Source organism: Desarmillaria tabescens (assembly GCF_030435595.1).
Source record: "Desarmillaria tabescens strain CCBAS 213 chromosome Unknown EV420scaffold_20, whole genome shotgun sequence".
Lineage (NCBI taxonomy): Eukaryota > Fungi > Basidiomycota > Agaricomycetes > Agaricales > Physalacriaceae > Desarmillaria > Desarmillaria tabescens.
Window position 1 is genome coordinate 114,029 of NW_026848319.1, and position 24,641 is coordinate 138,669.

Below are 24,641 nucleotides of genomic sequence, written 5' to 3' on the forward strand. Positions count from 1 at the left end.
ACGCAATCACGCGCAATCATGGCTACCTGTCGCGACACAGAGGGATGGTCCATCATTTCTCGTACTCGTCCTTTTGATCTCACTCTCTGTTTCGAGGAAGGCATCCTCTTCTCCACTCTCTACGCGCTACTGCTAGCTTTCGCGGCTGCAAAATCCCTATCTCTTTCTGCAAAAATCTCGAGAACAAGGTCGTCCAGGAGTCGATGGATACTGCGCTTCAAAATTGTGAGTTCCTTACTCTTTCACCACGTCCTGTTCCCTAATACTCACACAACTTAGCTCTTTCTTACCCTCGCATTCTCCGTCAGCATCGCCAATCTTATCTACACTGTACATGCAAGGATACCCGTGCCCGTGTTCCAGTCATACGTATTTGAATCTATTTCGCTCGCGGCTGCCGTTGTCCTCACATTTTTCAATCATACTCGAGCTAGGAACTCATCTTCCATTCTTCTCATATATTGGCCACTCCATTCTCTCGTATATGCTATCTGGACGCGAACTGTTTTGACAAGTGGTCTTAACCATGTTTTATTCACGTTCAAGTCAATCATAACAGGACTCGGCATCCTATCTTTCCTTCTGGAATGCGTTGGGCCGGAGTGGGGATCAGAAGAAAAGATTCCTGAGGGCATGCATACCGAAAACCCGGTCATCACAGCGAATATCTTCAGTCGATGGGTAAGTACTATCACCAATTCATCAGCTTATTATTCACTTGATCTTCGAACTTCGATAGTTCTTTTCTTGGATGACGCCCCTCATGAAGAAAGGTGCTTCCCAATATATCTCTGAGAACGACTTGCCGTCTCTACGACCTGAAGATGATTCTGAGCGACTCGGGAAGACCTTGCATGATGCACTGCAAAAACAGGTCCGTATCTTTCCGTCAAATGCAGTCCTAGTCCTTACATCCTTCCTTTAAGTTCCTTATGGAAGGCTCTTTTCATTTCATACGGTGGCCCTTACGCGTTAGCTGCTGGAATGAAGCTTGTTCAGGATTGTCTTTCATTTTTGCAACCACAGTTGCTACGCTGGCTTCTATCATACATATCAATCTACCAAACCGCGCGGTATGCTGACGGTTCTACCAAGCCCCACCCTCTAGAAGGCTTTTCGATAGCCGTGCTCATGTTCGTTGCATCGGTCGCTCAAACTGTCATCTTAAACCAGGTATGACAGACACCTCTTCATCTACAAAATACTTATGTCCCGTCAATTTGCGTAGTACTTCCAAATTGCATTCCAAACTGGGTAGGCATTTCCAACATTCATTGTAGTGATAAGGTATTTACCTCTCTGTTTCAGAATGAGAGTACGCTCGGGGCTCGTTTCCGTCATCTACGCAAAGGCCTTAGTTCTCTCCAACGACGAACGAGGACGGGCATCTGGTGACATAGTAAACTTGATGTCTGTTGATGCGACGAGACTCCAGGACTTCTGCCAGTTCGGATTGATTTCTATTTCCGGTCCTTTCCAGGTATGCAAAGTATAATTCACCACAAGTCAAGGCCCTAATAGTTTGTTCAAGATTACATTGGCATTTATCTCTCTGTATAACATGCTTGGATGGCCTGCCTTTGTTGGCGTTGCTATAATGATGTTTTCTGTCCCTCTAAACACTTGTAAGGATCCTCACGAATTGATGGACCGTACTCCTGACTTTCCTGACTTTAGTCATTGCTCGCATACTGAAACGCATGCAAGAAACCCAAATGAAGAACCGCGATATGCGAACACGGCTGATGAGCGAGTTATTGTCTAACATCAAGAGCATCAAACTTTACGCCTGGGAATACGCCTTTTTGCGAAAGATATTGACAGTTCGAAATGAAAAGGAGTTGAAGATGCTGAGGAAGATAGGCATCGCAACGGTCAGTTGCATCCTGTTTTGCCCGCCCTTATTCCTGACGAAGCTCTAGTCCCTTAATATGATGCTATGGACCGGTATTCCTCTGCTTGTGGCGTTCAGTTCCTTTGCTGTGGCCGCCATTGCCTCTTCTAAACCGCTAACATCTGACATCATTTTCCCCGCGATATCACTTTTCATGCTGCTCCAATTTCCGTTGGCGATGGCACGTAGCTTTTTTCTGAATACGACATTAGCCTTCCTCTGACCGCCGTATAGTTCAGCCAAGTCACCTCAAACCTCATCGAAGCAATTGTGTCGATCAGGCGACTTTCGGACTTTTTGGAAGCAGATGAGTTACAGGCGGACGCACGCAAACTAATAGAGAAACCCAATCTGCAACATGGTGACACCGTCAGTGAATTTGTCATGATTCGTTAGTATCGGCTTCTCAAGCTGCGACGCTGCAGGTATTGTCCATTAGAAACGCGGATTTTAGCTGGTCTACAGAAGCCGTTCAACCTGTTTTAGAAGACATCAACTTAACTGTTCGAAAAGGAGAGTTGTTTGGAGTCCTCGGCAAAGTGGGATGCGGAAAGGTAGCCTTCACTTCGCCGGTTACGTGTAGTAGCCCTAATTTTGTTTTAGACGAGCCTTCTGTCTGCCATCATTGGCGACATGATTAGGACGGAAGGGGATCTGACCGTCTATGGCACTGTTGCATATTGCCCGCAAAACCCTTGGTAACCCTTCTCCTTGGATTCTTAACATCTTCGAGCTTACTCCATCTCTAGGATTCTTTCAGCGACTGTTCGAGACAACATCCTCTTTTCCCATGAATACGACGAAGTGTTTTATAATCTAGTCATTGAAGGTGACTTAGTTCTAAGTATATTGTATCTTATCTTGATTGTGTTTATAGCTTGTGCTCTCGTACCTGATCTGGCATTGTTGCCTCAAGGTGATATGACAGAAGTTGGCGAGAAAGGAAAGTGATTTTTTCAGTTTGAATGGCCTCATCCTGATTGGACTTGTTTTCCAGGCATTACAGTGTGTCCTCTCCGAGTTACACTAGCGATAAGCATTCTCATGCATCTTCTCTAGCTTAGCGGTGGCCAGCGAGCTCGTCTCGCGTTAGCTCGCGCCGTCTACGCCCGGGCTGACCTGCAAGTTTCTTTTTTTTGTGTGTAGCTTTTCGCTAATAAGTTTTGGTTATAGTGTGCTGCTTGACGATTGCTTAGCCGCAGTAGATAGCCATGTTGCACGGCACATATTCAGTGAGTTGCCATCAGCTTTTCATTCAATCAGTTTCCCTCACGCGCTGCAGCAAACGTCATCGGTCCTCAAGGAATACTTGCGTCCAAGGCTCGCATTTTGGTCACTAACAGTATAGCGTTTATTAGAGAGTTCGATCAACTGGCGTATATACGCCGAGGTATCATACTCGAAATCGGAAGCTACGATTCTTTGATGTCCAACCCTGAGGGAGAAATAAACAGACTCGTGTATGTGAGGCTCCCTTCTTCCTTATTATTTCTGAAATCCTTTGGGCAGGCACGGTCATGGCAGGAGCTCAAATTCGTCCGGTACTTCTACACCATTTATCACCGGAGGCAGTGGTGCTATTACACCCAAAATCGTTGAGGAAGACCTCGAAGTGGCCAAATTTGATATCACCCTTTCTGAGAAACTCAGGGATCGGTCCAGTTTCTCCAAGGCGGTAATTGCCAAACCATCTCCGATTCGGTCGCCCGAGTCCACTGGCTTGAGCAAGGAACATATGGAACAAGGCCGTGTCAAGACCCATGTTTACGCGGAATACATCCGCGCTGCTTCCAAGACAGGATTTTCTCTATTTTTAGCTGCGATTGTCGCTCAGCAAGCGTCGTCCGTTCTTGGAAACCTTGTTCTTCGAAGCTGGGGAGAACATAACAGAGAAATAGGAAGCAACGCTGGAATGTTGAAGTATCTTATCATCTATGGCGCGGTGTCGTTGTCTTCCATCCTTTTGGGAGGGGCAGCTGCCATTTTGATGTGGGTGTTATGCTCTTTGCGCAGTGCGAAGCGACTCCATGATGCGGTTAGTCATTCCTACGAATATTGAAAGCGAACTCACGGGTTTTTTCTAGATGCTGGAGGCTCTCATACATGCACCACTTAGCTTCTTTGAGTTGACCCCTACCGGCCGGTGAGTGTTAATTAAATCATTACGATGATAAAGACTTAAAAAACAAAACCTTCAGTATTCTGAACCTTTTCTCACGTGATACCTATGTCGTTGACCAGATCTTGGCGCGCGCCATCCAAAATCTATGCAGAACTCTCGCTGTCTGCGTGTTTATCGTATTAGTCATTGGAGCCAGTTTCCCGCTCTTCCTTCTTTCTGTCATTCCTTTGGGCTATTTCTATTTGCAAGTAATGAAGTACGTGTGCACATTCATATTTCGTGAATGCGTTTCTCATATATTGTGCAGGTACTATCTTGCTACCTCTCGAGAACTTAAACGCCTAGATGCAGTGTCTCGTTCACCTATCTTTGCATGGTTCTCTGAGTCACTCGCCGGTCTTTCGACTATCCGCGCCTTCAATCAAGGATCTCTCTTCATTGCCGCGAACCAACGTCGTGTTGATCGCAATCAAATCTGCTACCTCTCAAGTATCACCGTCAATCGATGGTTGTCGGTACGACTTGAAGCAGTTGGCGCTACCATTATATTTTTGGTTGCCACCTTGGCCATGGTTGCGCTCATAACTACCGGCGTTGACGCTGGACTGGTTGGCCTTGTCGTGTCGTATGCTCTAAGCGCGACGTCCTCTTTGGTCTGTTGAACTTTCCTCCATGTGATGATGTTTTTGTTTCTTGACGATTTTATAGAATTGGGTAGTCAGATCGGCAAGTGAAGTAGAACAGAATATTGTCAGCGTCGAAAGGATATTGCATCAGAGCGAAGTAGTTCCGGAAGCTCCTCACGAGTTGCCTGATTCAAAACCAGACGGACCTTGGCCCTCAAAAGGCGGAGTCGAGTTCCGGTAAGAGGAATGATATTTATCGTTGGCATTTTATCTCATGTGATATTCTAGTCACTATTCTACTCGATATCGGCCTGAACTCGATCTAGTACTTAGAGATATTACGATGACCATAGTGAGTTCAATCTCTAAATTTGCAAGTGAACGCTTATGCTAATTTTCTGTAGAAACCGAGCGAGAAGATCGGTGTCTGCGGAAGGACTGGGGCTGGGAAGTCATCGGTAGGTCGCGGTCAGACTTTCGAATCATACAACTGATAGTTGTATTACAGCTTCTCTTGGCTCTGTTCCGGATCATCGAGCCCACCGAAGGAACCATATTAATCGACGGTGTCGATATCACAAAAATTGGGTTACATGATTGTGGGTTTCCGCTTCTAGATCAAGAATTTGGGGTCTTAACCGTCGGCTTTCATAGTACGCTCGTCCATATCGATCGTCCCTCAGTCACCAGATCTGTTCGAGGGGACGCTTAGAGAGAACATCGATCCTGTTGGTGAGCATACCGATGCAGACATATGGGTTGCACTTGGGCAGGTAGGATTGTCCATATTGCCTAGTTGATCTCCCACTGAATATAATTACAGGCTCATCTGAAAGCCTACGTTGAAAGCTTGCCCGAGGGGCTTGATGCACCTGTCCGAGAAGGAGGATCTTCTTTATCTTCGGGACAGAGACAATTACTGTGCTTTGCTAGGGCGCTTTTGCGCAAATCCAAGGTCCTTGTTTTGGATGAAGGTAGACATCTCTTGGTCCATCTTTTATCAATCAATGACAGTATTTTAGCGACATCGGCCGTGGATTTGGATACTGACAAGGCGATTCAAGATATCATTCGCGGGCCAGCCTTTACTGACGTTACCATTCTAACAATCGCACATCGTTTGAATACCATTATCGAATCTGACCGCGTTCTTGTCATGGAGGCGGGGAAGGTATGCTTTCTATGTTGTATAAACTTGCTTGATTCTGATGTCCTGGTAGATGGCCGAATTCGACACGCCCCAAGCTCTACTATCAAAGCCAGACTCGATATTTTATTCTTTGGCCAGTCAGGCTGGGCTTGTTTCCGAAAAGTAGTTACATTGGATGCTAGCTACATACGTACATACAATCTATTCCATAAAATAAATAGAGTCCGGTATACTTGTCTTCCGAAGTGTGTACAGCCAATAAAAATACAACATGAGAGGATATAATTATACCTTTCAAGCCTGTCTCACTGCCAAGCCCATTGATGCTGTCCGTGCCATTCCCAAACCTGTTACAGTTTCGCCCTTTGACAAAACATCCCTACCGCCCAGTGCTCCCGCCAAGAGCTCTCTACAGCATCTAGCTCGCTCCCGCCGCTGGACAAACCAGCTTCCTGCATCGCAAGGAACGGCAAGGGGCCGTGCAATGATCCCTTTTTCCCGTGCAACGCGTATCGAGTGAATCAACGTGTCGACCTCTGCCTCCGAGTCAAGATCATCCAGATTCTCCTCGATCTCTCCAGCCTTGTTATCCACAAGCTTCGTAGCCGCGGCCGCAGCAGCACCAGAAGACTTCTTCCCGCTCTTCTTGGACGAAGGATTGCTCGACTTTTTGGTGAGATCGATACCCATCGCAGCAGCAGCCTCCTCTGCAAGACGCTTCTTCTCGAGTTTCTCCTTTTCGCGTTTCTCCTTTTTCTCAGCCTTGCTCTCGCGTTTGACAGGCTCGACAAAGTTGGGATTATTAGCGCGCTGCCAGTCGAGAAGCAGCTCGTCGTATGGTCGTGAACGCCCTTGGACGGCGCGCTTAGCACCCATGGAGTGGGATTTACAGGTCAGAGAGCGAGAACATTCCAATCCCTTGTCGTTGATGACACCGCACTGGCGATCAAAGTCAACAGGACCTTTAACGCGACCTTTGGTGACCTTGGTAGTTGGCTTGCTCTTCTTCTTGGGAGGTTGTGTGGGATCCACAGGTTCGAGTGAGGCTTTCCGCTTCTTGGCGCTTTTCACTATAGAGAAAACTGGTGAGATTGTCGAATTGGACGCGTCTCCGAATGACTAACTCTCTGCGTCGGCCTTGGCTTTAGCCTCTTTCTTGCGAATGTTCGCGCAAGTGACTGATGGATGTTAATGGACGATACAGCCATTCAGAGCAATGTATCTCACCTGCATGCTCACTAAAACAGCTGCGAAGGATTGGTTTCTCGCAGTCCTTGCATCTAACGACACCAATGTCCGTCGTTGAGGTCAATGGCTGGGCGCCAAATATCTTCATGTCGTGGTAAGGAAGCCATGCTGTGGGTGGCACTGGTGCTGCCAAGTCTGCTGGTGGTGGATGAATAGGCGCATCCCAGGAAAAGGGAGGAGGTGAGTTGCTTGTCCTTGAGTTGTTATTTCTCTTTAGACGAAGGGACATGACAAGATAATGGTGTGACGTGACAGTCACGATGTGTTACTACTACCTCTCCTCCTTTCATTCTCTTGCTCCAATTCTTCTGCTATCACTTGTAATTTCTTTTCTTTTTCCACATCAATCCATGTTCCATCTTCAATACTCCATATTTCAGTCTTTCCATCTTCTGTCGTTCGTGTCTCCCCGTCTTTTCTGCTTAACCGCCAGCCTAGTTGTGCCTTGACCTTGCCGAGATATCCTACCTCTCCAATCCCCCCTCTTGACACTCTATCGTCTTCTCTCTGCTGAGGCGTCATACGGACTAGAACGTCCGCCGGTGGACCCTTCCTACTCCGTCGTAAAGTAGCCATGAGCACTTCGCCCTTCCGTTCACGCTCGCGTTCTCTGGTTTTGTTAGCAATTTTATTCCTACGCGCCTGAATTACGCGCTCAAAGAGTTCTTGCGGAATAGGACCATTTGCTCGAGCCAACATGCGATCAAAGTATATCCGGTTGTCATTCAAGGCAGCGCCAATTTCGTGAGCTAGACAAAACAGACGACGTGAGATTGATGCGATGTAGGCAAGAGTAGGCCGTATACGTACTCCACTCCCTCACCGATCCACCATACTCGGAATCGCTGACACCAAGTCCTTCCTCCAATGCAACTTCGCCTTTAGCATACCGAAGATGTTCTTTTAGCCGTAGCAACAGGACTTGCCTAGAACCAAGTCAGCCATCAGACAGAATAGACTCTGGTAGAACGCACCGGTTTTCGTAACTTCGTTTCCTTTTTGCAATCATTCTTGAAATCTTGATCGGTTGAGGTTTCATGCGGGGAAGCGCGGGGTGCCAGAGAGTGGGAAACATGAGACCGCCTGTAAGCATGGGTCGGTTACGGATTCGGTTCTCTTCATTCTGAGCATACACAATAAGTAAGAAAGGGGAAAGCCAACAACAAGAAAAGGAAACTTGGTACCAGTACTTCCAGCTCTTCCCTCTCCAATACGGCTTTCTTTCGCTTCATGGCCACAAGTCTGTCATACCGCTGTAGTACTTCTTGAGTCTTTATATCTCCAGACTGAGCTGATTTGAATGTTTTAAGCCACTAGAGACAGTATCAGCCTCAATTGTACAAATACGCAATAGAACGTACTTTATATCCAGTCCTTAGTGCCGCCGTCACCTTTTCCGTTCCAGTCTTGTGCTGATTCGAACGAAAGTGCAGACCAACAGAGAACCGTATCTACGCATGGTCAATACACCTTCTTTACAAGAAACAAACGCGTGCATACGTTCTCCGTTGGGGCGAACCGCAATAAGCGTCTGAAGAGACGAAGAGTTGGTATCCGATGGGCCGGAAGTTCCCAGAAAGGCCTGTTCGGACGAACACGTCGAAGAGAAGAGATTGAAGAGGCAAGATTAACTCGAAATAACGAGGACGCTGGCGATGGGTTGGTCATGTCATGGTAAGAAAGAATGAGCAGGTGGCTGTGCTCTTTGACCATAAAAATGACGGAATTTTGAACATAAGGAAATGTTCTACAGTAAACATTCTACGTTTACTTATCCCACCACTTCCTCTATCCCCGGCACCGAGCACAATGTCCGATTTTCACGTTCAACATTCAGAACCCATCACTGATTGCAAACATTTGTTTCCGTTATGGCGGGGCCGTCTCTTGGATATCAAGTTCTTGTCGGTTGTTTGCGGCGCAGGTCATCACTGATGCCAGGATCTTCAAGCCAGTTCGCCCCCAGACCCAGCCTGGATGGGCGCAACCTTGTCAACGCAGCATCATATGCAGCAACCCATCATTGATCACAGTCTACTTTAGCGGCTCTCATGATCTTCTCAATTCGTCGCTATATAGAAATCATCTCCCCTCCCTGACAGTCACTTACGAAACTCTCTACCCACTTTGGCGTAATTTGCTCACTGAAAGGATAAACAACAAAACCAAGTCTTGTTCTTGTTCTTGCTCGAGGGTTCGACTCGGATCAAATTACCCTGATGATGAATTTTGGAACTCGAGCTCAAAGGAGATGAACGCTCAGCTAGGGTGCCTAGATCCAGACGCCAATCCCCAGAAAGCGACGGAAACCGAAACCGAAGATATCTAACCTCACTGCTGTCCACGAATTATCTGGTCGGAAGCTCTCACGGAGAGTTCCTTGCCCGGCTACTCACCTAGGCTGGTACATCAACATTCAACCTGAGTTTGGCAAGTACTAGTACGTATCTCCAGCAGAGCTTCTCATTATTTGTTCGATCACTCCCTTCAGGCTTGCAGCTCGGAATCACCCAGTCTATATTGATATCGGCATTTATTAGTTCGGATGATGGTATGAACACATATGAAAAGGACATACATCTCCTTGCTTCTTTCTCCCTTTCGCCTTCTCTCTCTCGCTTACCAGCTAACCACTCGCTACCTCCCCTTTGTATCTCAAGCGTCTGAGGTCCTCCCGAGCCGTTCTTCGTCGTTTACGCGCTTCGCTGACCCTGTCCAGTATTTGTACGGAAATTCTCTCTCCAATACCACCAGGACACGTTATCCCTTCTACCATGTGTCGGGCGCCTTTGACCGCCAACATCGCCATCGTAGGTGGCAGTAAGTTTGACCTTTTCCGTTCATCTACCGTCCCAACCTGACACGTCTGTAGGTATCAGTGGACTCGCCTGCGCATACGCCCTGGGTCGCAGCGGCCACTCCGTACACGTCTTTGAGAAATGCCCCCAACGTCACTCTGTACGTCAATATCTCTCTCTCTCTCGTGATTTCTCACAAATTCCCACAGCGTTCTGCTGGTATCCGCGTCCCCCCAAATATGCAAAAGTTGTTCGTTGAATGGGGAATAGAGAAGGAGCTCGAGAAAGCATCCGTGGCGCGAAGAAGTGATATGTATGGAAGTGAGTGTCGTATTCGGAATCCTGCGTTCTCGGCAATGATTGATGAGCCCCTTCAAAGTGGCGGACGACGAATATCAGGGGTTTCTGCATTGGCAAGCGGACGTACTAAGAGAAGCGGGAGGCGAGTTCTCTACCATGCGTGTATGACATTTCCTCCATTCTTGTTCGTGACGATTCGATAACCGTGAACGGACAGTGGGACGAGCTTGTACGACTCATTGACCGCTCTCGCTCTATCCGTCGGGGCAAAGATCACGTACGGTGCTAACGTGGTTTCGGTCCATCCCTGATGCGAGCAAGAGACCGGTGTTAGAATTTGCGGACAGGACGACATACACATCAGATGTCGTCGTGGGCGCCGACGGAAGTAAGAGCAGGCTGAGAGAGATCGTTGATAGGCACATGCATGTGTCTGATGTCCCAAGGCACCACAATCGTGTGGACATCGCAGTATATTCGTGAGTGGCGCTTCTTTATTGGTGGAAGTTTTATTTGACTCTGCTGGAGAATTATTGTTCCTGTGGAAAAGCTGGAGCGTGATCCCGACTTTAGGAAGCGGATAGATGCGGTACGGGCAAGTAGCATTTTTCTCGTGACCTTAAGAATACTGATTCGAATGAATATGGGCAGGGACGATTCACAGTGTGGATGGGAGATAGAAAGTGGCTTATCGGTAAGCGATGATGCACGGTATGCGACAGAATTTACTGACTTTCGGGCACCGCTTAGGATATCCAGTGGTGCGTCTCTAGCCATGTTCCCTATGAGCGCCTCTGACCTTGAGACAGAAGAAGAGTACAGAGTACTCCATCCACGCCTATTTCTACGGAGAAGAAGTTGAAGATTTTGATGGCTGGAGCTGTACAGTGCCGACAAGCAACATTGATTTTACCGGGTGTCATGAGATGTGAGTTAACCCCGACCGAGTTTGTTACGAGATTGATAACAGGGCGTCAGGTTCCCGCGAATATTTTCAGAGTCTCCGACAGCGCTGAAATCCAAGTACATTGATACTCACGTTGAGGATTGGGTCGACGCGTCTGGGCGAATAGTACTAGTAGGGGAAGCAGCGCATCCAACCAAGGTGAAACCATTCAGTGAACTCGTAGTGAACGACACTCACACGATAGACTGCCGTAGCCATGCTGTATTCATAGCGCGAGTCTCGTCACCGAAGATGCTGTGGTCTTAGGCACACTATTCGAGCGGCTAGCACATCGGGAACAGATCCCTCAATTGCTCGAAGCATTCTGGGAGTTACGGCAAAACCGGTGTCACATCGTTCACACGTCTGAATTAGCTTCATCGACAATGCTGTCGCTACCGCCAGGAGAAGATCGGGAGGCCAGAGACGCCAACTTTCGGCTATCATCAATGGAGGAAACATGGGACGAGGACAAACTTTTGGAGCAGTGGGATGTAATAGCGGCAGTGTTCGGATACCACGCCCGAGAGTCAGCAGAAGATTGGTGGATCAAGTGGGGAAAGCTTGATCCGCGTGCACTAACGGTGCCGATGAACTTGCCAGTGACGCTGGAGATTAGGCAGGAATAGCGGAGTGTTATTTGCATTTCCGAAGTGAAGACATGACAATACTATAAACTCTGTTACAGAATAAGAAGAGCATGAGAATGGTGTTACATGTAAAAGTCCGGTTTCCGAGAGTTGATGCCATACTCTGCGAGTGCAGAGCTGAGATCTTCCATAGTCAACGTTGTACGCGTCCGATCCTAGAAGAAAAAGAGGGTTGTTGAGTATGTGTCATTGAATTCACAGCATTCAGAACCTTGACAGATCCAGGGACCAGTGAGCGGTTGGTTAGCTCGCGCGCGACCTCCTGACGCATTTGTACGTATCCGAGCGTGTTGGTAGGCGTCGGCGGCAATGTCAGAGACGAATTTTTGGGCAGCGAGAGAGAGAAGGCGCTTTCTGTGGCAAAAATGGAGCATGAAATCAGGCGCTTAAAGGGGAGTCACCTACAGCCGAACGTCTTCACATTCAAACCCGACCCGCTGCAGGTAGTAGTCTGTGACCTCATTGGGTATCTACGCGTATGTCAATAGCGAAGAAAGATAAAGCAACTGAACAAAGACCACCAGTGGCTCGTAATCGTCGAGCATCAAGAGGAACTCGGCCAATGTACGGTCCTTTCTTGCATCCTCGGCTGCCTGGACGGGACTGGGGTTGGGCTGACTGAGTCGAGCTGGACGATGACGACGGATCCTGGGGTGTCTGGGACGGACCCACTGGGTATGCAAAGTTCTGAGTTTGCGACATGACGGTAAGAAACTTGGAAAGGGTCCGCTGCTTGGCTGACTAAGCGCACAGCCGCTCACCGCTGTCGGCAAACTCCGGCGCTGCTTGGCAATGTTCTCCTTCCTTCGAGCACCACGGCGGTGTCAAGGCCTCGTCTTTAAGCGGACACTTGCTAATGTCCTTTCTGAAAATACAGCACTCCAAGTGTATGACCCTAATGCCGCTGCCTCTGCTGCCAAACCCACCAACGAACCTGCCCCGACGTCCTCCACACTACAAAAAGTAAAAACATCCAAAACACACGGCCTGTACGCCTTTTTCCGCCGTAAACAGGGCGAGGATCTTACTGGGGATGATCAGTATGATGTTCTCGGTGGACTGTACGAGCAAGATGTAGTGAACCGGAGTGGTACGCCTCATTCTCCCGATGTGGTCTCGATGCTCACCATAATCTGACAGGACGCGCGTGGAAAGCCTCAGAACTCCGCCTGAAGAGTTTCACAGACCTGCACACGCTGTGGTATGTCCTACTGCGCGAGCAGAACCTCCTTGCTACCCAGGCAGAAGAGGTCAGACGCGCAGGCATTGCTCCTCGCATGATTCAAATAGGTTTGGGGCCCAAGAAGCGGGAGGTATGTAATTATCTTTTTATTCCCTAGCCCAATTATTAACACTATGTTCAGTGTCGCCTAAGTATGGCTCGCATAAAGGCTGTGATGAACGAGCGTCGGCTGGCCTACCTCGGTGCTGTGCAACTCGCTGAAGAGGAGAAGGAGGCTGAGCTCGATAGGGCCGTATTGAAGCACCAAATCACGCAATTTAACCGTGGCCGCAAAGCTCTCCGGACACTCCAGGAGAAGCGCGTCGCTGCTGAAAGGAGAAAAGAACGTCAGGCTAAGCAAAAAGAGGAAAAGCTAAAATCCAAAATTGTATCTCAGTCTGCGTAGATAACGAAGTGAATTGACCATATTGTTTCATTTCAGCGCTAATTTCTGGCACATTCTAATGCCACTCTGATTTACGAAAGGTATTCCTGCCGTATCTCTGCTAATTTTGGACTGCCATCTTTTTGTCGTTGTTCACGCTAAATGATCTTCACTCAGGGTAACAGCGGCCGCTGCTGTCATTGTATTACTGAATTGTACCGGCGGTGATGGTACCCAAGGCCGCGACGGCGGTACACCGGGTATGCTCCATGCTGCTACCATGGCTGCGACCCATGTTTTTTTACATTCTTCTGTCAGAGGCTGTACAAATCCTCGGATTTTATGGTTGCTTGGGTGGTACGCTAAGTCCTCGGAGATTGGAAAGAAAAGGGATTGCCAGCTAAGCATCTGTCTGTTAAATACTGAGCGTTGGAAAGGAGTCAAAGGGTGTGGGTTTCAGAGACAACGAACAAGTAGGAACCTGTTCTGAATATAGACACCTTGATCGAGTAATGACGGATGTGATAACATTGATAAACCGAGAATGTATAACCTTTCTACCCCGGATAATTATCCCTTTCCTGCCGACCCTTCTTCTTTCTCAACCACCATGACCTCAGACCATACAAGGAGGCAAACAGATTCAGCTAATCCTTCAAGGAAATCTGCTTTATCCTGCGCTGAATGCCGGAGAAGTAAGCTACGATGCGACAGAGTATTTCCTTGCCAGTCATGTATCAGGTAAGTCGCTATCACAACCACCACCATAGTCTATCTCATTCGTTTCCAGGCGAGGATGTGCTGGGATATGTCCAGACGGTGCTGTATAGCTGTCTAAAGTCAATTTCCTACCATTGCTCATGGTCATTTTGCAGGCACACTGACTGCCACCAAGGGCAACAAGTACGGACGCGTTCTCGTCTTCATTGCACCTCTCTTATGCCACGTCTAGAGTCATCATGGCCCATGCAGAAAAGCTCGCTGAAGAAGTCAAAGTATTGACGGCACGCATACATGATCTCGAAGATGCACTCTCCTCTCGTGACGGTGCATCCCATCCATTACTACAAGGACGAGATCCCCAACGGGACGAAATAGACGCCCTCTACGAGAAGGGCCTTCAGGAAGTCTCAGATGCAATTGGCTCCCTTGCCATTGGCTCCGATGGGCAGGCAAAATACTATGGCGAAACTGCTGGCTCCGAGGTACGCCCTATCCTATCTCGGCATGTGTCTCGACGTTCATTCGGAGGATAGTATCTTGGAAGCCTTCTACCCGTCAGTTGACCATCTTCTGCTTACGCTATCGCCCACTAAACTCGTTATACAGGAAGAGGAGATAGTACAAGAAGAACGCCCCAAAGATCTCGACCTTCCTTTGGAAATCCTCGACCTAGTCAATGCGTTCCCGTTGGGAATGAAAGAGTGCAACTATTCAAAATTCATTTTTGCACCCTACCTGCCGACACAAGAGAGGGCAATGTATCTGGCAGAGCTGTACTACCAGAACACCGCTTGGATGTGCGTTCCATCACAACGCTTTTCGGCACATTTTTTGACATTGATTTCCAGGTACGATCCCATTGTTCAACAGGATTTTGTGATGAACATCTTGACACCATTATATTTCGCACCAGGGTTTACGACCCTAGAAACTATTCATGCCCACAAACTTGCGGTCTTTTTCATGGCCATGGGCGACGGTGTTCTCTACGATAGCAGCCCTGACTCGGCTTATTTGTCGGAACAATATCACGCTCTTGCGCAAGCGGCGATGTCTATCGAACCTTTACTCATGGAAGCGACTTCCGCCACCGTTCAGGCGTTGTTCATGATGTTCCGTTTTATATACAACTCGGACCGGAAAAGTAACGAGACCCGATGGATTTTAGCTGGCCTTTGCGGTCGTATAGCACAATCCGTGAGTTTTACTTCTATGAAAGCTTTCCGCCGACTGTACTAACCGATTTCGGCATTTAGATTGGCCTCCGTGAGTTCCTCTTGTGTGGAATTCAGGAGTTATACTAATCAGTGACAGATCGAGACAGCTCGGGATGGAACCTAAATCCTGAGGAGCTTCAACGACGTCGGAGATTGTTTTGGGAGCTGTATACACATGATGCATGGACAGTGAGTTTACGTTGCAGCCAAGTGCATGGTTCGGTAACTCATTCTTACGCAGTCTATCGTCAATGGACGGCCACCAGCTCTGATGATCCAACACACTGACTGCCGTTTCCCCGACGACCTAGATCCCGTAGTCAAACCGACAGGGGAGGTGGAACTCGGATGTACGTTTTTCCAGTTTATTGGCCTCGATCGATCTAACTAGCAACGATTCAGGGCATGCTTGGAAATTCAGATACTCAGCGAGCTGCCTTTCCATATCCATACAGCATATCTTTACGACCAGAGCACCCAATTACAAAGCCCTTCTCGACTTGGACAAGAAAATCAGAAAATTTCCCGTCGCACATCATCTGCTCTCTCCTATAGAGACGTCCGAACCTGGGCGCGCGTGGTCATCTAATCGCGTACATGCCTTGCAACAGTATTGCGTGGTTTGTGAGAGAGAATCAAGTAAGTACTAGCAACTTTTCAATGTATCCTTAAGTAACGTTATCGCAGATCTCCTGTATATCCACCGAAGCTATTTTGCACAGGCCATTCAGGGACAGTCGCGCAACCCACTACAGCACATGTACGCGCCGTCAGTGCTGGCAACGTACCGAAGTGCCTGCCGACTGATCTCAAGTCTTCGTGGCCTGAACGTTAGTCCACCCTGATATTGCTGCGGCGACTTGGTTCTTTTGGTCAGGAATCTTTTCATCCTGTGTACGTTAATGTATAGTCATCTCCATCAGATTACTCATTGATGGAATCTAGGTCGTACTGGGCGCTCTCGTCGTCGAAAGTCCTTCATGTAGCTTGTCTCAAGATGCGCTAATTTTGCTTAATCAAACCATCCCCTTCTACGATGAGGGCTCTCGACGCTGCCGCCCAGCGAACACTCTGGTACGTGCTCGTCCACTACACATTACGTCTGAGTATGACCTTGACCTTATACAGCCCATGCTTCACAAACTACGGGACCGTGCCAATCACAGCTTCTCAGCCTTTACAGCCACAGGACAGTCTACACCTAGATGACCGATCTTGCGCCGACCCCGACGCTCCCGACGAGCTGGCCGTCTTAGGCGGGCGCAAATCTGTAATAAACAAGAAAGCGTCATCACATTCTCCGAGCTCGAATGACTCGCACCAGATTTCGGGGTCCTATATATATGGGGATGGCAGCGACTCGGGTAGCAGCCCGCCTGCGAGCCATGACAGGTGGCAGCGGCAGCGGTGGTGATGCGCTGATGGACTATTATGACGACCTAGGCACGTCAGGGCTCAGTCCCACGTACCAAAAGCGTCCCTATTCCTGATGGACAGACACATACAGGATACGATCTCTCCCTAGGCGATATCAGCCCGTCAAGTGCACATCAGTACGTGCAGCCTCAGACTCAGACGTCGTCATATCCCATGCAGTCCCGAGCGCAGGTGCAGCAGATGTACACTTCGAATGTGCAATCAGTGCACCCGTCGTTCCAGGCAATATCTGTGGACCAGGCGTTGGCGCCGATGGGGTATGCGTTTAGTGCGACGCAGGATCAGACCCAAGATGATATTTGGAGAAATTTCGTGCGGGAGTTTGGGTTGGAGCATATATGACTCTGCTTGATGAAACATATAGCTAGCTAATATCTCGGCAGTATTTTATGAGGTGTATGTATGTAAAACTTATTATCTTGTATCCAATGTTCAAGGTGCAGCAAGAAGACTTGATCAATCGAAAACAATTCATATTGGAAAGAGTTTCTGCACGAGACAAGGTTCATGAGCGTGTTTTGATCGGTTTTCCCATTATTCCTTTTCACCTCCATATTCAAGTAGATATATTTTTCTCTCTGGTTCCATTTCATAAAATTCTCGCGGTCACATTCATCCTAATAGTAAGAATACAGCGTAAGTATTCACAGATAATATACTACACCTAGGATAATATCCTGTCGTGAAGTACCTTCGATCCGAGGTTTTTGGTCAAAGCGCTAGGCGCTACAATCATACACTTTGCATACTCATAGTCACATCCAATCCCTCTGACTGTAGCACATCAAGCCTAGAAAAGACCAGTAATTTTACTTCCTCTTCCCTGTAATTCACGTCCCAGGATCTGAAAAATCGACAAATAGTCACCGACTTGAGGTGGCGCGGACGACACATCCACCGAAATTCGACCATCTGTACATAGAGTTCCACTTGAAAGGAGAAGTAGCCACTGAGATGCAGCGTGTGCAGGTGTGGGACAAGCATTGGGACATGAGAGCCAGACCCTGTGTCAACTCTACGAGTGAGATCGTTGAGGACTTCGTCTGTTATCACTCCGTTCATATTTATTAGTCGTATATCCTGGAGGGAGGGTGTACTCGAAAGAATGTGAATAAGGTCATCCTTTAAGATTTTTCCATTGCCGAAGTAGAGAGACGTAAGGGGACTATGAGAACGTTCGATGAGCTGCCGGATAGAAGCAAAAACGACCCGGTCCCGCCAAGTGTTGTCGAGGTCGAGGAAGCAAGTTACTGAAAGATCCAACAGGGCAGGAAGTATGAGGGAGTTGAGTACAATGGGAATCACAGGTGGGACGGAGTCAACTTGGCTGTACACATTTGAAAGTGTGAGTGAATGTAGCTGGCTAAGAGTCATCTCCTCCACAACCTCAGTTGCCAAAGATTGCCGGTCAAGGGAAAGATGACAGATGGCTAGTCGGGACATCATTTTTAAGATATCCAGAACACGACGAACAGGTGGCTCACGTCCTGCCCGCGTGTGCACATTTGTAAAATGAGTGATTTGGTGCCAAGGGAGGGATAGCTTATCAATGTTACTGACGTCCGTGGCACGGAAGACCCGCAAACACGGAAGTGAACCAAAATAGAGATGCTGGGCAACCTCTGAAGTTTCGGACGATGAAAGAAGAACAAGTTCTTGTAGACTGGGGAAAGATAGATGGAGTTGCTGCATATAGGCGAAGCATCTGCCAGGGAGGCAAAGATGGAGGGTTCGTACCCTATGGCTGACAGAGGAGAGAGCCATTGAGATAGCGACAGGAAAGGCACCAAGCCTGGTAACCGAGGTGTTCTCACTGTGGCATATTGAGATGGATAAGGGGCACTGTCGAGAGCGAGACAACTGGTTTCCAATATAGCGGGTGTAGGTACTGAAAAGCATTCGGTCGATGAGGATATTGACATAAGACCACAGGTTGGGGAATGCGTCAAGGACGTCCTTCCAGTTACGAGAAACCAGTTCAAACGATAAGAGTGGATGTTTACTGGCAGAAAATGCCGACCAATCGCCATAGGACAACAGATTCCCCGTGGGCTCTACCCGCGGAAAAGGAAAGACAACGGCGTGAAGGAAGATGTGAGCAAGGGCTTCTTTGGGCATACGACGCAAAGCGCTGAGAAGAAGGCGTCGTTCTCGAACGCTATCGGAGAGGCGTCGCCGCTCTTTATCCAGCGCAGCCAGATTTTGGTCGACGCGTGTGATCGATTGTACGAGATCCTGTCTCAACGCCTTCAACTCCAGCACCTGAGCATCAAGGGCGTCAATACGTTTTCCAGAATCTGATAGCATCCCCTGAAGAGTTTTCTCTTCAGACGGGTTGGGTGCATCGTTGGAGCGTGTGAGTTTTCTAAGATCTGTATGATCAGCGATGGGACTATCTGCATCGGTAACGGAGAATTTGTAGGATGGGATGGCGTGGTTGTTGCAGATGCATCCTTTACAAGGGTGCCAATCGGACGGAAAGGTGGTTGGTAATGCCATGAGCTGTGGTATGCTAGGTAAGTCTTTGTAGATGAGACGAGATGTAGAACTTGCCAGTTGGTTGAGTCAGGATGGTGGTCGTCGTCCAAGTCGAACATGCGTCTGGAACGTGTTCAAATTTCCATTGCTTTAAATTTGTGGGCATGACATACTTACTTAGTCAAGGTTAAGGTCAAGCTCGCTCCCGGCGGCATTGATGTCACTTCATCATGGTCACGGTGTGATAATGTTTCTATCGTGACAGGATACCGTACCGTCGACGTCGACGATGAAACAACAAATCAGCTCCCATATAGCATGCAGCCCCGAGGACAAGTGCAGCAGACGTACACCTTGTTGGGTATTCAGCCTAGCCCGGTATACATTCTCTTTCTTGTCATCTTGCTTAGATTACTTATTGTATTCTCCTATTCCGTTCGATACATATATCTGCTGATACCCATCTCTAAAAGGTTCATTCGATCGTTTTCCCCATTCCTTTTTATCTCTATATTCAATTAGATTTATTTTTCTCTCTGGTTCCGTTTCATAAAAATTTCAGTCACATCCATCCTACCCACATAAGAGCAGTGTAAATATTCAGAGACAATATACTATACCTAGTATATCCTATCGTAGAGTACCTTCAGTCTGAGGCTTTCGGTCGAAGCGCTAGACGCTACAATCATATTATTTGGGCACTCATGGCCATATCCAATCCCTCTGAATGTAGCACATCGAGCCTTCTAAGTTCCTCCTCGCTTGCGCTCACGTCCCACAAATTCAAAAATCGGCAAAAATTCACCGACTTGAGGTGGCGCGGACGACACATCCATCGGAATTCGACCATCTGTACATAGAGTTTCACCTGAAAGGAGAAGTAGCCACTGAGATGCAGCGTATGCAAGTGTGGGACGAGCGCCGGGACTTGAGAGTCTGACTCTGTGTCGATACGAGCGAGATCGTTGAGGACTTCGTCTGTTATCACTCCGTTCAAATTCATTAGTCGTATATCCTGGAGGGTGGGTGTGCTCGAAAGAATGTGAATAAGATCATCCTTTAAGATTTCTCCATTGTCGAAATAGAGAGATGTAAGGAGACTATGAGAACGTTCATGAGCTGGCGGATAGAAGTAAATGTGATGCTCCGGTCCCGCAAGGTGGAGCCGACGAAGCAAGTTACCGAGAGGTCCAACAGGGCAGGAAGTATGAAGGAATCGAGCACAAAGGGGATCACAGGCGGGAACCCGAAGCCTTGTCGGTACACAGATGTAACTTTGAGTGAATGTAGCTGGCTGAGAGTCGTGTCCTCCGCAACCCCCAAAGCTTGGAGCCTGAGGTCAAGGGATAAATCACAGACGGACACACGAGGCATCCTTTTTAAGACATTCAGAGCACGATTGGCGGGTGGCCCGTGTCCTGCCCGCATGTGCACATTTGTAAAATGAGTGATTTGGTGCCAAGGGAGGGATAGTCTATCGATGTTACTGACGTCCGTGGCACGGAAGACCCGCAAATGCGGAAGTGAACCGAAATGGAGATGCTGGGCAACCTCTGAAGTTTCGGACGATGAAAGAAGAACAAGTTCTTGTAGACTGGGGAAAGATAAATGGAGTTGCTGCATAGAGGCAAGATATCTGCCAGGGAGGCAAAGATGGAGAGCTTGTACTCTATGGCTGACAGAGAAGAGGGCCATTGAGATAGCCACAGGAAAGGTATCCAGCCTGGTGACCGAGGTGTTCTCACTGTGGCATATCGAGATCGATAATGGGCACTGTCGAGAGCGGGACAACTGGTTTCCAATGTAGCGGGTGTAAGTATTGGAAACTATTCCATCGATGAGGATATTGACATAAGACCACAAGTTGGGGAATGTATCAAGGACGTCCTTCCAGTTACGAGACACCAGTTCAAACGATAAGAGTGGGTGTCTTCTGGAAGAAAACGTTGACCAGTCGCTAACGTAATACTCGGGCTCCACCCGCGGAAAAGGAAAGACAAGGGTGTGAAGGAAAATGTGAGCAAGGACTTCTTTGGGCATACGACGCAAAGCGCTGAGAAGAAGGCGTCGTTCTGGAACGCTATCGGAGAGGCGTCGCCGCTCTTTATCCAGCGCAGCCAGATCTTCGTCGACTCGTGCGATCGACTGTACGAGATCCTGTCTCAACGCCTTCAACTCCAGTATCTGGGAATCAAGGGCGTCGATACGTTTTCTAGAATCTGATACCATCCTCCGAAGAGTTTTCTCTTCAGACGGGTTGGGTGCATCATTGGAGTGTACGAGTTTCCCAAGATCTGGATGATCAACAAGGGGACAATCTGCGTCCGTGACAGAAAATTGGTAGGATGGGATGGTGTGGTTCATGCAGATACATCCTTTACAAGGGCGCCAGTTGGAGGGGAAAGCAGTGGGTAATGCCATGAGCTGTGGTATGCTAGGTAAGTCTTTGCAGATGAGACGAGATGTAGAACTTGCCAGTTCAAGTTGGTTGAGTCAGGATGGTGGTCGTCGTCCAAGTCGAACATGCGTCTGGAACGTGTTCATATTTCCATCGCTTTAAATTCATGGCGTACTTGGTCAAGGTTAAGGTCAAGCTCGCTCCCGGCGGCAATGATGCACTTGATCACGGTCACGTTGTGACAATGTCTCTATCCGATATCGTCGACAGTGTCAGCTTGACCGATTCCTTTGATAACCCCCCCTTGGCTCCCATGCAGCAGATGTACACCTCAAATGTGCAATCAGTGCACCCATAGTTCCAGGCGTTGGCGCAGATGGGGTATGCATTTAGTGCGACGCAGGATCAGACACAAGATGATATTTGGAGGAATTTCGTGCGGGAGTTTGGGTTGAAGCATATATGACTCTCTGCTTGATGAAACATATAGCTAGCTAATATCTTGGCAGTATTTTATGAGGTGTATGTATGTAAAATTATTATCTTGTATCAATGTTCAAGCTCAAGGTGAGACTTGATCAATCGAAAACAATTCATATTGGAAAGAGTTTCTGCACGAAGCAAGGTTTATGAGTGTATTTCGATCGGTTTTCCCATTATTCCTTTTCACCTCCATATTCAAGTAGATATATTTTTCTCTCTGGTTCCATTTCATAAAATTCTCGCGGTCACATCCACCCTAATAGTAAAAATACAGTGCGGTTATTCACAGACAATATAATACACCTGGAGTACCTCCAGTCTGAGAGTTTCGGTCGCAGGGCTAGGCTCTAGGCTAATATATACTCATCGCCACATCCAATCCCTCTGACCGTAGCACATCAAGTCCGGAAAGAGCCAGTATTTTGGCTTCCTCGTCCTCTCTATTCATGCCCCACAGACAAGATCGGCAAATATGCGCCGACTTGAGGTGGCGCGGATGGCACGTCCAGCGAGATTCGACCATCCCTACATAAACTTCCGCCTGAAAATTAAAGGAACCACGGAGGTGAAGCGTGTGCAAGTGTGGGACGAGCGCCGGGACCTGAGAGTCTGACTCTGTGTCGACTCTACGAGCGAGATCGTTGAGGACTTCATCTGTTATCCCTCCGCTCAAATTCATTAGTCGTAGATCCTGGAGGGTGGGCGTGTTGGAAAGGATATGAATAAGGTCATCCTTTATGATATCTCCATTGCTGAAATAGAGAGACGTAAGGGGACTATGAGAACGTTCAATGAGTTGGCGGATAGAAGTAAAGTTCGCGGCCAAGTCCCGCCAGGTGGATTCGGAGCCGACCAAGCCAGTTACCGAGAGATCCGACAGGGAGGGTAGGGTGAGGGAGTCAAGCACAAAGGGGATCACAGGTGGGAAACCGAAGCCTCGCCGGTATACAGATGTAAGTTTGAGTGAATGTAGCTGGCTGAGAGTCATGTCCTCCGCAACCCCCAAAGCTTGGAGGTCAAGAGATAAATCACAGACAGACACACGAGGCATCCTTTTTAAGACATTCAGAGCACGATTGGCGGGTGGCCCGCGTCCTGCCTGGGTATGCACGTTTGTAAAATGAGTGATCTGGTGCCAAGGGAGGGATAGCTTATCGATGTTACTGACGTCCGTGGCACGGAAGACCCGCAAATGCGGAAGTGAACCAAAATGGAGATGCTGGGCAATCTCTGAAGTTTCGGACGATGAGAGAAGAACAAGTTCTTGTAGATTGGGGAAAGATAGATGGAGTTGTTGCATAGAGACAAAGTATCTGCTAGGGAGGCAAAGATGGAGGGCTTGTACTCTATGGCTGACAGAGAAGAGGGCCATTGAGATAGCGACAGGAAAGGCACCAAGCCTGGTGACCGAGGTGTTCTCGCTGTGACATATCGAGATGGATAAGCCTGGGCACTGTCGAGAGCGAGACAGCTGGTTTCCAATGTAGCGGGTGTAAGTACTGAAAAGCATTCGGTCGATGAGGATATTGACATGAGACCACAAGTTGGGGAATGTGTCAAGGACGTCCTTCCAGTTACGACACACCAGTTCAAACGATAAGAGTGGATGTTTACTGGCAGAAAATGCCGACCAATCGCCATAGGACAACAGGTTCCCCGTGGGCTCTACCCGCGGAAAAGGAAAGACAACGGCGTGAAGGAAGATGTGAGCAAGGACTTCTTTGGGCATGCGACGCAAAGCGCTGAGAAGAAGGCATCGTTCTCGAACGCTATTAGAGAGGCGTTGCCGCTCTTTATCCAGCGCAGCCAGCTCTTTGTCGACGCGTGCGATCGACTGTACGAGATCTTGTCTCAGCGCCTTCAACCCCAGCACCTGTGAATCAAGGGCATCGATACGTTTTCCAGAATCTGATACCATCCTCTGAAGAGTTTCCTCTTCAGTCGAGTTGGGTTCATCGTTGGAGCGTGTGAGTTTCCCAAGATCTGGATGATCAGCGATGGGACTGTCTGCATCGGTAACGGAGAATTTGTAGGATGGGATGGCGTGGTTCACGCAGATGCATCCTTTACAAGGGTGCCAGTCGGACGGAGAGATGGTTGGTAATGCCATCAGCTGGGATCAGCTAGCTAGTAAGTATCTGTAGATGATACGAGACGTGGAACGTACTTTGAGGACGTATCAATTGGACGTACAAGTCAAACATGCGTCCGAAACGTGTTCAACAGTAGGTCCTCCGCCAAGTCACCGCCGACCGGCCCGATATCAAGATATCCCAGACTATAGAATACAATAGAATAAACACAGTGGCGTGCGAGAGATCTGGGCATCTCGAAGGTTAGATCAGTCACGTTTCTTCGCAAATAAAAATTTAAAGAAAGAAAGTGATGCAAGGACTTGAAAGCAAAATGGTTACAGAGCGTGTCATAGTTGTGAAACGATGCAGAGGTTGTACAGAGGTTATTCGAAAGTAACCGAGACTCATGTAGATAAGTCATTCAATGGCTGTAGATGACGCTGTTACTCGCTGGCTTGACAGGTTTTTTTTTCGACCTCCGTCCTGGGG

The 24,641-nt window shown here is 48.2% G+C and overlaps 10 protein-coding genes across 10 annotated transcripts; 4 read left to right on the top strand and 6 right to left on the bottom strand.

Annotated features, from left to right (window-relative positions):
* Positions 1 to 18: 18 nt before the first annotated feature.
* On the top strand, positions 19 to 6,022 carry EV420DRAFT_1687088 (P-loop containing nucleoside triphosphate hydrolase protein; the record flags this gene model as incomplete). The annotated part of the gene is made up of 30 exons (XM_060479291.1): positions 19 to 225; positions 280 to 681; positions 740 to 874; positions 940 to 1,173; positions 1,229 to 1,254; positions 1,309 to 1,480; positions 1,532 to 1,625; positions 1,678 to 1,874; positions 1,923 to 2,075; positions 2,129 to 2,263; positions 2,320 to 2,448; positions 2,498 to 2,592; positions 2,644 to 2,723; positions 2,772 to 2,810; positions 2,892 to 2,899; positions 2,954 to 3,036; positions 3,068 to 3,126; positions 3,177 to 3,354; positions 3,404 to 3,929; positions 3,979 to 4,037; positions 4,093 to 4,272; positions 4,324 to 4,669; positions 4,725 to 4,879; positions 4,931 to 4,994; positions 5,047 to 5,100; positions 5,151 to 5,241; positions 5,297 to 5,415; positions 5,466 to 5,616; positions 5,665 to 5,813; positions 5,863 to 6,022. The coding sequence occupies 30 exons, from the start codon at positions 19 to 21 to the stop codon at positions 5,956 to 5,958; spliced, it is 4,416 nt and encodes a 1,471-aa protein (XP_060329944.1). The 3' UTR covers positions 5,959 to 6,022.
* A 64-nt stretch (positions 6,023 to 6,086) lies between these two features.
* On the bottom strand, positions 6,087 to 7,269 carry EV420DRAFT_1271038 (SCA7, zinc-binding domain-containing protein; the record flags this gene model as incomplete). The annotated part of the gene is made up of 3 exons (XM_060467615.1): positions 6,087 to 6,862; positions 6,917 to 6,970; positions 7,020 to 7,269. The coding sequence occupies 3 exons, from the start codon at positions 7,267 to 7,269 to the stop codon at positions 6,087 to 6,089; spliced, it is 1,080 nt and encodes a 359-aa protein (XP_060329945.1).
* Positions 7,270 to 7,290: 21 nt separating this feature from the next.
* EV420DRAFT_1546692 (uncharacterized protein) lies at positions 7,291 to 8,738 on the bottom strand. Its single transcript, XM_060473311.1, has 6 exons — positions 8,541 to 8,738; positions 8,402 to 8,491; positions 8,225 to 8,353; positions 8,015 to 8,163; positions 7,851 to 7,966; positions 7,291 to 7,789 (listed from the first exon to the last, which is right to left on the bottom strand). Exons 1-6 carry the CDS (start codon positions 8,706 to 8,708, stop codon positions 7,296 to 7,298), a joined length of 1,146 nt encoding a protein of 381 aa, XP_060329946.1. The 5' UTR covers positions 8,709 to 8,738; the 3' UTR covers positions 7,291 to 7,295.
* A 1,076-nt stretch (positions 8,739 to 9,814) lies between these two features.
* Positions 9,815 to 11,713, top strand: EV420DRAFT_1643507 (uncharacterized protein; the record flags this gene model as incomplete). The annotated part of the gene is made up of 12 exons (XM_060477525.1): positions 9,815 to 9,860; positions 9,913 to 9,998; positions 10,048 to 10,159; positions 10,218 to 10,300; positions 10,356 to 10,415; positions 10,460 to 10,617; positions 10,667 to 10,727; positions 10,790 to 10,832; positions 10,889 to 10,899; positions 10,948 to 11,066; positions 11,117 to 11,243; positions 11,300 to 11,713. The coding sequence occupies 12 exons, from the start codon at positions 9,815 to 9,817 to the stop codon at positions 11,711 to 11,713; spliced, it is 1,320 nt and encodes a 439-aa protein (XP_060329947.1).
* Positions 11,714 to 11,796: 83 nt separating this feature from the next.
* On the bottom strand, positions 11,797 to 12,436 carry EV420DRAFT_1620898 (transcription initiation factor TFIID 23-30kDa subunit-domain-containing protein; the record flags this gene model as incomplete). Its single annotated transcript, XM_060475630.1, has 5 exons — positions 11,797 to 11,858; positions 11,964 to 12,088; positions 12,140 to 12,204; positions 12,256 to 12,327; positions 12,407 to 12,436. The coding sequence occupies 5 exons, from the start codon at positions 12,434 to 12,436 to the stop codon at positions 11,797 to 11,799; spliced, it is 354 nt and encodes a 117-aa protein (XP_060329948.1).
* A 90-nt stretch (positions 12,437 to 12,526) lies between these two features.
* On the top strand, positions 12,527 to 13,362 carry EV420DRAFT_1643509 (mitochondrial 39-S ribosomal protein L47 (MRP-L47)-domain-containing protein; the record flags this gene model as incomplete). Its single annotated transcript, XM_060477526.1, has 3 exons — positions 12,527 to 12,824; positions 12,875 to 13,047; positions 13,099 to 13,362. The coding sequence occupies 3 exons, from the start codon at positions 12,527 to 12,529 to the stop codon at positions 13,360 to 13,362; spliced, it is 735 nt and encodes a 244-aa protein (XP_060329949.1).
* Positions 13,363 to 13,880: 518 nt separating this feature from the next.
* EV420DRAFT_1546715 (uncharacterized protein) lies at positions 13,881 to 17,185 on the top strand. Its single transcript, XM_060473312.1, has 15 exons — positions 13,881 to 14,082; positions 14,132 to 14,160; positions 14,296 to 14,546; positions 14,598 to 14,618; positions 14,671 to 14,861; positions 14,913 to 15,265; positions 15,379 to 15,470; positions 15,523 to 15,631; positions 15,684 to 15,920; positions 15,969 to 16,111; positions 16,227 to 16,355; positions 16,410 to 16,434; positions 16,487 to 16,645; positions 16,674 to 16,757; positions 16,789 to 17,185. Exons 1-15 carry the CDS (start codon positions 13,886 to 13,888, stop codon positions 17,058 to 17,060), a joined length of 2,292 nt encoding a protein of 763 aa, XP_060329950.1. The 5' UTR covers positions 13,881 to 13,885; the 3' UTR covers positions 17,061 to 17,185.
* Positions 17,186 to 17,418: 233 nt separating this feature from the next.
* Positions 17,419 to 19,399, bottom strand: EV420DRAFT_471476 (uncharacterized protein). The gene is made up of 3 exons (XM_060482263.1): positions 19,374 to 19,399; positions 19,272 to 19,319; positions 17,419 to 19,220 (listed from the first exon to the last, which is right to left on the bottom strand). The coding sequence occupies exon 3, from the start codon at positions 19,215 to 19,217 to the stop codon at positions 17,451 to 17,453; it is 1,767 nt and encodes a 588-aa protein (XP_060329951.1). The 5' UTR covers positions 19,218 to 19,220; positions 19,272 to 19,319; positions 19,374 to 19,399; the 3' UTR covers positions 17,419 to 17,450.
* Positions 19,400 to 20,155: 756 nt separating this feature from the next.
* EV420DRAFT_471459 (uncharacterized protein) lies at positions 20,156 to 22,048 on the bottom strand. The gene is made up of 2 exons (XM_060482262.1): positions 21,672 to 22,048; positions 20,156 to 21,620 (listed from the first exon to the last, which is right to left on the bottom strand). Exon 2 carries the CDS (start codon positions 21,615 to 21,617, stop codon positions 20,256 to 20,258), a length of 1,362 nt encoding a protein of 453 aa, XP_060329952.1. The 5' UTR covers positions 21,618 to 21,620; positions 21,672 to 22,048; the 3' UTR covers positions 20,156 to 20,255.
* EV420DRAFT_471458 (uncharacterized protein) lies at positions 22,049 to 24,324 on the bottom strand. The gene is made up of 2 exons (XM_060482261.1): positions 24,245 to 24,324; positions 22,049 to 24,190 (listed from the first exon to the last, which is right to left on the bottom strand). The coding sequence occupies exon 2, from the start codon at positions 24,185 to 24,187 to the stop codon at positions 22,430 to 22,432; it is 1,758 nt and encodes a 585-aa protein (XP_060329953.1). The 5' UTR covers positions 24,188 to 24,190; positions 24,245 to 24,324; the 3' UTR covers positions 22,049 to 22,429.
* Between the last annotated feature and the right edge of the window lie 317 nt (positions 24,325 to 24,641).

What these genes read in the sequence shown, in the direction of transcription:
- EV420DRAFT_1546692 (XM_060473311.1), bottom strand. Translation starts at nt 8,708, where the DNA reads ATGACCAACCCATCGCCAGCGTCCTCGTTATTTCGAGTTAATCTTGCC. An exon ending in GGTTCGCCCCAACGGAGAAC is followed by an intron (nt 8,492 to 8,540) that starts GTATGCACGCGT and finishes GACCATGCGTAG; the next exon opens with ATACGGTTCTCTGTTGGTCT. An exon ending in GGGAAGAGCTGGAAGTACTG is followed by an intron (nt 8,164 to 8,224) that starts GTACCAAGTTTC and finishes GTGTATGCTCAG; the next exon opens with AATGAAGAGAACCGAATCCG.
- EV420DRAFT_1546715 (XM_060473312.1), top strand. Translation starts at nt 13,886, where the DNA reads ATGTATAACCTTTCTACCCCGGATAATTATCCCTTTCCTGCCGACCCT. An exon ending in CAAGTCTTCGTGGCCTGAAC is followed by an intron (nt 16,112 to 16,226) that starts GTTAGTCCACCC and finishes GATGGAATCTAG; the next exon opens with GTCGTACTGGGCGCTCTCGT. An exon ending in CAGTCCCACGTACCAAAAGC is followed by an intron (nt 16,758 to 16,788) that starts GTCCCTATTCCT and finishes AGACACATACAG; the next exon opens with GATACGATCTCTCCCTAGGC.
- EV420DRAFT_471476 (XM_060482263.1), bottom strand. Translation starts at nt 19,217, where the DNA reads ATGGCATTACCAACCACCTTTCCGTCCGATTGGCACCCTTGTAAAGGA.
- EV420DRAFT_471459 (XM_060482262.1), bottom strand. Translation starts at nt 21,617, where the DNA reads ATGGCATTACCCACTGCTTTCCCCTCCAACTGGCGCCCTTGTAAAGGA.
- EV420DRAFT_471458 (XM_060482261.1), bottom strand. Translation starts at nt 24,187, where the DNA reads ATGGCATTACCAACCATCTCTCCGTCCGACTGGCACCCTTGTAAAGGA.